This window comes from Juglans regia, chromosome 2 (genome assembly GCF_001411555.2).
Source record: "Juglans regia cultivar Chandler chromosome 2, Walnut 2.0, whole genome shotgun sequence".
In the NCBI taxonomy this organism is placed as follows: Eukaryota; Viridiplantae; Streptophyta; class Magnoliopsida; order Fagales; family Juglandaceae; genus Juglans; species Juglans regia.
In genome coordinates this window covers 26,875,966-26,885,037 of record NC_049902.1, presented here as the reverse complement: position 1 = coordinate 26,885,037, position 9,072 = coordinate 26,875,966, and the positions used below count along the sequence as shown (strand labels likewise).

The 9,072-nt window shown below is 39.5% G+C and overlaps 2 protein-coding genes across 2 annotated transcripts; both read right to left on the bottom strand.

The window, feature by feature from the left end:
* Positions 1 to 789: 789 nt before the first annotated feature.
* On the bottom strand, positions 790 to 2,842 carry LOC108980936 (scopoletin glucosyltransferase-like). Its single transcript, XM_018951994.2, has one exon. The coding sequence runs from the start codon at positions 2,470 to 2,472 to the stop codon at positions 943 to 945; it is 1,530 nt and encodes a 509-aa protein (XP_018807539.1). The 5' UTR covers positions 2,473 to 2,842; the 3' UTR covers positions 790 to 942.
* Positions 2,843 to 3,528: 686 nt separating this feature from the next.
* LOC108980937 (scopoletin glucosyltransferase-like) lies at positions 3,529 to 5,348 on the bottom strand. The gene has a single exon (XM_018951995.2). It carries the CDS (start codon positions 5,160 to 5,162, stop codon positions 3,711 to 3,713), a length of 1,452 nt encoding a protein of 483 aa, XP_018807540.2. The 5' UTR covers positions 5,163 to 5,348; the 3' UTR covers positions 3,529 to 3,710.
* Between the last annotated feature and the right edge of the window lie 3,724 nt (positions 5,349 to 9,072).

The following is a 9,072-nucleotide window of genomic DNA, read 5'->3' as shown; positions in this document are numbered from 1 at the left end:
TAAAAGGGACACACAATATGGACATAATAGCATTACTTTAAAATAGAGTTGTTCAAAAAGTTATAAAAATAATTGTGTCATTTTGAATATAGGGAATGCTATAAAAAATGCTTGAGATCCCGAAAATGAGTCCCGAACATTTCTATCGAAAGATTTTTTTTTTTTTTACTTAATGATTAGAGAAGTGTTTTTTTAATAATGTTGTATTTTTTTATTTTTTAAAAAAAAATATTTATGATGATTAAAAAAATATAAAAAAAAAGAAATGAAAAATTAAAATGCACTATTCAAGATACTATTTTGGTGATTGTAGCACCACTCGAATGCTATACTACAAATCAATGTTTTAAATTTTGTATTGTACCGCGCGTACTATCGGTATTTATTATATCGGGATAGTGATTGGTATAGAAAATGTATGTGTTTCATATCGGATCAAATACCGATCGTATCGATGTGTTTCAATCAATATTGGCCGATTTTCGATGTATCGGTTGGTTTCGGTGTACCGACCAAAATTATTTTTTTGTAATTATTGTAAAAATTTAGACTTTCACATAATTTTCATTCTAATTTTCACATCTGAAAATTTGAGGAGTGAAAATCAATTCCTTACACTCCTTTTCATGAAGAAAATAAATAATTATTTTTTAAAATAGTTGAATTGAAAATTTAGAAGTATATCGAGTTTTATAAATATGTATTTTAATTTTTTAAGATTTGTATTGATATTATTTTAAAATATAATCTATACATATATATATATATATATAATTTATTATATATAAATTATTTCAAAATGATACTAGTATTAAAATATTTAAATTTCAATATCTTCACCGGATAACTTTGCAACAAACATGATAAAAGTTTGTGTGAATTCTACTCTTACATGTACTAATATTAGATTTATTCAGAACCAAAAAGGGAAAGGCTAAACAGCTAAGCAACTATCTGGTTGATAAAATCCCGGAAAGCATCCAAAGCAGCCACAGAACTCGCCGGAAACCCACGCTGAAACTCAGTGCTAAGCAACAAAGCTCGCTTCTTCACATCTTCATCCCCCATGAGCTTCTCTATTCCTTTTCCTATATCTTCCTTGTTTATGGGTTCCGAAAGATCATCAGAAACCATGTACCCAACTTTGAGATGGACCACCACCAACTTCCCATTATAGTATTGGTCACCCCTGATGGGCCACACCAAAAATGGGACCCCACGCCCTATCGCCTCCACCGTAGAGTTCCAACCGCAGTGAGACAAGAATCCTCCGGTTGATGGGTGACTCAGTATCAGCAGCTGCGGTGCCCATCCGCGTATTATCAAACCCCTGTCGCCAACTCGTTCATCCAAGCCCTGTGGGAAGTAACCCTCTTCTTCTTCTGAACCGGGTTTGTTCCCGAGTAATTGACGAGGTGGACCCGATCTGCCTGCACCGGGTTGGATTACCCATATGAATGGCCGGTTTGAGGCTTCTAGTGCGTCGGCTAGACGTGGGTACTCTTCCATGGTTGGACCCACCTCACTCCCGAACGAAACGTAGAGGACGGACGCGCGTGGCTTCGACTCCAGCCATTCGATCACTTCGTCCTCCGTGACGTTCGACCGTCGATTGGTTCGGATTTCCCGGTCGTGGAGAAGTGAACGGGACGACTGCCAGTACTGCTGTGGCAGAAGCGGGCCGACGCCCCAGACCGGTTTCCCGACTTGATGTGTGAGGTAACTGATAAATGGACGCTCAAGATCGTCGCACGTGTTGATCAGCAGCGCGATCGTGTTCTTCACCTCCTCCACCCACGGTGGATGCTGACCGGGTTTGGGTGGGCCCATCATCTTCGGTCCGGGACCCGGGGGTGGATGGAAATCGGCACCCCGGCCTGGTGGGGCACCACCGGTTGGCGGTGGCGGCCCCGGTGGCCCTCCCGGTGGCCCATGAGGCCGTTGCTTGAGGTCCGATTGGGTGAGAGCCATGTCTTCAGGTAATCCGGGGAGTAACCGGACCTCTCCAGGTTGAATATCCAGCGGCTGGGCCTTCCACATCGCATGCTCTATGGCCGCAGAGCATGCGCCGGATGTGAAGAAAGCGACCGTTGGGACATTGAATTTTTGAAAAACTTCAGCGCTCCAGCTCATCATGACGTCGAGGATGGCACAAACTGGCAGCTCTGGGTTTGGGCTTTTGGCTCGGGCCGAGAGGAGGTTTTCAAGGCCTAGAGCCAGGTCGCCGTGGTGTCTACGGTGTTGGTGCATGGGGTCGGATCCAGGCTGGGGAGGAGGCGGTGGAGGCGATGGGATTTCCAAGACATGGAGTAGAGAGACCTGGCGGAAAGAGGAGGGGACAGAAGAAGAGAGGTTGGAGGAAATGAGGAGGGTGGTTTTGAAGTCCCTGGAGGCCATGTGCTTGCAGAGCTCCATGGTTGGCAAGAGATGGCCTTGCCCAAAAAAGGGAACAGCCCAGATCTCCCTTGACATCTTTCAGATTGTAAACTTGCCTTAAGTGGTATTTATCGACTGCGATCGTATCTTGTATTCCGAAACACTAGTATTTATAGGCGAATTCGGAGCAAGAAATCTTGCTCAGTAAGGAAAGGAATGTGAAAAGAAAAAGTGAGAGAAGAGCGATACACGGTTAGGAGCTGGGTTGGACTGTTAGTTGGGGACGAGAACGAGTGTAAAATTTGGAGAGCAAGTCAGGTGTCGACATTTTGGGTACCGAAAAAAGTTAGATATTATGGAATTGGATGGATGATGGAGATGAGATGAGGATGAAAGCGAGGTCGGTGCAGCGATATAATGCAACGTTAATGATGTGTAAAAGACATTAGGAATTTGGTTACTTCCAACACTTGGAAAAGACAATTTATTTAATTAACCAATTCTTAAGGTATTTTGTTGGAAGAGATAATCATCAGTGTATGTTAGGAATAGCTTGCAATGCAACAATACGTCGGAAACAAGAAATGAATGTGCATTTGATAATCGTTCAATCCCAAAATAATCCAATTTTCCCAACAATATCCATTTCTTTCTGATCTTGATTTGATATTTTCCTTTACCCGTGTGTCGCCCTCTGCTCAATTTCTTGATGCTCTCTGGGTAGGCTCTTCCCTCAAACTCGCACTTGGCTTGTCATGTACAAGTTTATTTCCCCGTCTCTCTCATCAACACCGTTCAATTCCCCCATGCACTTCCATTAGGAGGTTTCATAACGAGCATCCTGCCAGCTCCGGGAAGAAAGTGTCAACCTCCCGGCAACCCCTTCACTTGTCGTCATCTTCTTTTTCCCTTCACTTTCTTAGCCTTTTGTCTTTGTTTTTTCTCCCCACAATTTCCTTATCCCCCCTTCATTTTCACGTTGATTCGTTTCGACCTTCAATGGAGGTCACACGCCCCCCATATTCACCATCCCCATCCCCAGATCGACTTCTACCAGCATTTATTTTTTGTTACAAATTGATCAAAAGCATTTGTGTGTAAGTTCTTTTTTCCCACGAACAAAAGCAATATGAAAATATCAGCTCAAAAAGATTTTCATCGAACCCACACCATTAAAGGTTTTCCTTCCTACCTGCTCAAAATTCCACATTATTTAAGTACCTAATAATATCTAATCCTGTGATTGCTTGCGAAATTATATGCAAACTCCGAAGGTCAGAAAACACATTAGAAAAAAGCTTGAACTTTGTTGCAAATTTACAATCTCCTCTTTATCACTCGCTATGGTCTGGTGCCTTTCCTGGGTTTTGGTTAATAAAATCCCGGAATGCATCCAAAGCAGCCTCCGAGCTCGCCGGGAACCCATTCTCGAACTTGGATCGAAGCCTCGCCGCTCGTTGATGCATCTCTTCGTCCCCCATTAGCCTCTCGATGCCATTCAAAATCTCGTCCTTTTCGACCCTTTTCGACGCGTCTTTTGCCACCATATACCCCACCTTGAGATGGCCCTCCACCAGCTTGGCGTTATAGTATTGGTCTCCCCTGATGGGCCACCCCAAGAATGGGACCCCACGCCCTATCGCCTCCGCTGTCGAGTTCCACCCACAGTGCGATAAGAATCCTCCGGTCGACCGGTGACTCAGTATCAGCAGCTGTGGTGCCCATCCGCGTATTATCAAACCCCTGTCGCCAACTCTGCTCTCCAGTCCCTCCGGGTAGTATCCTTCCTCGGAAGACCCACCCGACCCGGTCGGTATGACCCAGATGAAATTTCGGGTCGATTGCTCTAATGCGGCTGATAGTTGTGGGTATTCCTCCATCGTTGGCCCGACCTCGCTACCGAAAGCTACGTACAGAACGGATCCACGTGGCTTCGTGTCTAGCCATTGGATGACCTCCTCCTCGGTGTAGTTAGATCGGCGAGTGTTTCTTCTGATCTCGCCGTCGCGGATCAACGCGTCCGACGACTTCCAGTACTGTTCGGGCAGGAGTGGGCCGACGCCCCATGCCGGCATACCCATCTGATTCGTCAGGTAGTCGATGAACGGACGCTCAAGATCGTCACACGTATTGAACATCAACGCGATTGAGCCCTCTACTTCTGGGACCCACGGTGGCCGGTCTCCAGGCTTAGGTGGGCCTCCTCCACTGGGGGGCCTGTTCGGACCAGAACCAGGTGGTCCACCTCCACCCGGTGGGCCACCACGCGGAGGACCTCCGGCTCTTCGTTTGAGATCGGACGACGTTATGCCCATCTCTTCAGGTAATCCGGGGATTAAACGGATTTCTCCGGGTTTGATATCACCGGCGTGGACCTTCCAAGTGCCCCACTCCATGGCAGCGGCACATGCACCGAAAGTGAAGAAGCCGATCACCGGGATGTTGAATTTCCAAAACACCCGTTTGGTCCAACCCATCTGAAAGTCGATGATGGCACAGATAGGAGGTCTCAAATCGGGAAGATTTGAGAGATGGGACTCGAGGTCTTGGGCGGCCTGCTGGCGGAGAGAGTCTGATCCGGGCACGGGAGGGCCCGAAAACCCGGCTATCTGCGCAATACTGGTGAGTGGGTGTTGAGAGAAAGAGGAGGGGATTGAAGAAGAGAGAGAGAAGGGAATGACAAGGGTGGTATGGAAACTTCGAGGGGCAAGATGCTTGCAAAGCTCCATGCAAGGGTGGAGATGTCCCTGCCCAGAACCTGTAACAACAAAGATTTTGCCTGCCATGTTGCTCTTACTCAACTTCAGCTTATCCTGCGCAAGGACTTGGTATACTTGCTTCGGTTACTCTGGATCAATTATAGAAGAGAGAAGAAAGAAACGAGGACTGTACTCTGTAGTACTAGTAGTGGAGAGAGAGGAAAGCAACTTCTTTTGAATTTTAGGTGTATCGAATCATAGAAGAAAAATGATAGAAGATTAGATAATGGCATCTACTGTTCCATTTTATTGCTGCCTTATCTTTAGCAACGCTTCTCAATTTTCATTACATTTTATTAGAAATCAGTTATTTATATTAAAAATTATCTAAAATATGAAATTTAAAAATTGATGGTATTTTACAAAGGCATGTGGGGGCATAACTCCCGGCCTCTAAAATAGAGGTCTAGAGTTCGAAATCTTCATCTCTCAAATAAAAAAAAAAAAATTGATGATATTTTACCTTTGAAAAATGGGTCTTTTTTTAAAATATTTTGAGATAAATATATTAAAAGTAAAAACAGATGTCTTTTTTAGATTGTAATAGGAAATAGAATTTTTAATTGTTGAGCTTTACTTGAAAAAACAAAGCTTTAGTATTAATTTTTTTTTTTTATGTTTAGTAAACATGCACTCAAAACACTTTTATTAAAGTTAGTTACGATGGTTTTTAAAAAATATAAAATTAATTTCAGGAGTTTCTTATCAAGAGTTTTAATTTGGTGTTTTTTTTTAAAAAAAAAAAAATTGGATTTTCAACTTTTTATAAGATGTTTAAGACACTTTTTATAAATTTGTGATGCAAAATTTTTAGTTGTCTCAAAAGTTCAAACTTAAATGTAATATAGAGTTAGGCTTCGAAATCCAGACCTCTACTTTGATATAATGAAAAATTATTATCTATTTTTAAAAATTAAGTTGATAAAAAAATATAAATCTAGATGATCAAACATTTAAAATCTATGAATGTGACGTAATGTCATGACTGTAAAAAGGTTTTACTTTTATCTTGTTACTAATAGCAGTGGGTAATTATTAGTATGTCTTATATCTGAAGTGCTATCATAGACATCATGAATTAGTGTTACGAAAACCATATACGGTAGTGGTCATATACATCTATATGATGATGTTTCTTCCTACAACCGCTCCGAAAGCAAACCTACGACCATGAGAACCAACAATCCAAACTGTTTTTTTTTTTTTTCAAGGGAAAAAAAAAAAAATACTAAAGTATGGTATGTTGGGCTTCGGTGCAGCTAACCCAGATCCAGTCCTTTTAAGGGGCAAGAATATGGATTCATTAGCCAGATCGGGCGGCCCACATCCAACATGGAACAGAGTCACCGGATTAACATTAATTAATGAACTCAGATTTACATCCAATAGTGGCAGTACTACTGCTACATTTGCATTCAATTTTTTTTTTTGAATGAAACATACTCATTTCATTAATAAATCGAAGTTACAAATGTGACTTATCAATATAAAAAATTTCAATATACAGAAAATCCAGTTATAAGCCAACTAATTCAATAGATCTGTAGCTTCCCCACACACAAATACATTTGCGGCGGACAGTGTCTTAACTTCTAATCAAACTCTCTCGAAGCAGAGAAAGCACTCTGTAAAAACAAAGCTTAAAGGTCCTCTCTATCCTCCCAGCCGAAACATGGGTCCTCTCTATACTACAATTTAATGTCGTTGATCTTGTAGGCATGCGTGCAAATCATGTATGTATGCATACTCATGGTTTTCCCTACTACCATTTTGTCATCAAATTAGTGTCACTATTCTAGATTCTATATATTAATGCATGCTTTATTGATCTTGCAGGGTCGGTACAGACATGACAATATTGGGTATAATTTGTCTAAGTTGATTGTTGCAATCAAAGGCTATTAACACATGCATATGCAAGTAGGGAATACGTGTATGTATATACATGCATGCAGTCAGTCGCCCGCACGCCCACACACATATTCTAAGAAGTTCAATTTTCCTTTCCAACCAAACAATTGAAGAAGTTTTGAAAGAACAATGAGTACTACTTCCTCCATATTGAGTCCAAAAAATGTATTAAATCATAGTGTATCTTTTGAGCTCTTGGTGGACCCATGCTGTTTGATCTTATTTGAAAAATATGAGTCAAATGACACGTGACAATATTTTTAATAGACTGGATCCCAACTATTTCTCTAACCTAATTTAGAGAAAAATTGTAACCATTTTGAACATGTATGTGTGTGTGTGTATATATATATATATATATATATGTATATATAATACATTTACACACGAGTCAAGACCCCTTAGAAATTTAAGCGAGCTTTGACATCTAGACATGAGAAAGACAAGCACGCACGTAAAGTGTGATCACAAGATTTATAATTGCTCGTGTGAGTTTTAGGATAACATTAGGATTTTCTCGTAAATACACGCATACGCGTATGCGTATAACAAAGGATTCGTGTACTATGCAGACACAAAGTTAGCCATTATGACGTACCAGCTTCTTTAATTACCTCAACAAGCTAGCTCAAGTTGGAAGAGACTTTGGTGGCTCCATATCTGTAAACCTACAACATCAACTACTCATTTTGGATTACCAGAAATTAACAAGATGAGCTCCTCGTCCTCCTTGCAGCATTTTGAATTACAAAAGCATTGATTGAACTTTCTCGATATTGATACTAATTGATGATCTCCTATCTATCTATAGATAGAGAACATATTATATATTTCTCATGACTCTCAGTTAATAGAGAATCGTAATTCATCGTTATCATCAAATAATTGGTCACAAATAATCGTTTTTCTTGTAATTACTAGATTTAATTACCAACCTTTTGCCAACATATATACATGATATTGTTGGAATCAATATGCTTCATTAATAATATGCTTTACAAGAGACATTTTCAAGCAACGCGAGATTCTAACATTAACACGCTAACTATTCTAACACACACATGCATATCTGTATATACCCACTTCCACCTTCAATAATTTATAATCACTTTGTTGATCTTTCCGCATTTATCTCTGTTTTTTTCTCTCTAGGTGGTAGAGGGTGGGGATCATACATATATATTTATGGAGTTTGTAGGTTTGAGTTGAAATTCCTGACATTTTTTGCTAATTTTGGGGCTATGAATATGTAGTTTTACTTACCGATCGAACAGACTTTGGGAATAGAGATACAAAGTGGTAGCCAGCTTACCTCATCATCATCTACCTATAAAGTCAGTTGTTTGCTTTATCTTCAAAGTAACACTAGCCTTGGAAAAACAAATGAGAAAGAAAGAAAGAAAGCAAGCTCTTGGGTCTCTATATCACTCTTTACTCATGAAGTAAAGAGTAGAGTTGGGTTTGAATATTTCGAGACTATTATTTTAGAGAAATGATTTGTACAAGTTTCAAATAGATAAGTCTAATATAAGAGTATTCTCGTTAGATTAGTTAAAGTTAAAGTATATTTTTGATGAATATAAGATGAATTTATTTTATTTTATCATATTTTACTATTCATAACATTATATATTAATTAGTAATTGTATTCTAATTATATTTTTTCAATTGTCATTTAAAATGGAGAAAGAAATAATTGATATTAAAAAGAGAGAGAAAAAAAGAATATAAAATATATTTGATGAATGAATAGTTCCTTTCAAATTTAAAAATTATTTTAGATGGAATATATAACTATTTCAATGTGAGCTATTTTATGACTTAATAGCTAAATTCTCATTGAATTTAACTTTTAGTTAATCCAATGAGAATGCTCTTGTCCTTGTAAAAAAATAGACATAATATTAAAAAAGTGTAAAAAACTATTTTTTATTAGTAGGACTCACTTTTTTATAAAGTGCTTGTATGTAGCTTGTCTGTTTAGGGCTTGTACCTAACATTACTCGTCACTTTAATACATGTTAAA

Excerpts from the sequence above, each read along its gene's own strand:
- LOC108980936 (XM_018951994.2), bottom strand. The coding sequence starts at position 2,472 with ATGTCAAGGGAGATCTGGGCTGTTCCCTTTTTTGGGCAAGGCCATCTC.
- LOC108980937 (XM_018951995.2), bottom strand. The coding sequence starts at position 5,162 with ATGGCAGGCAAAATCTTTGTTGTTACAGGTTCTGGGCAGGGACATCTC.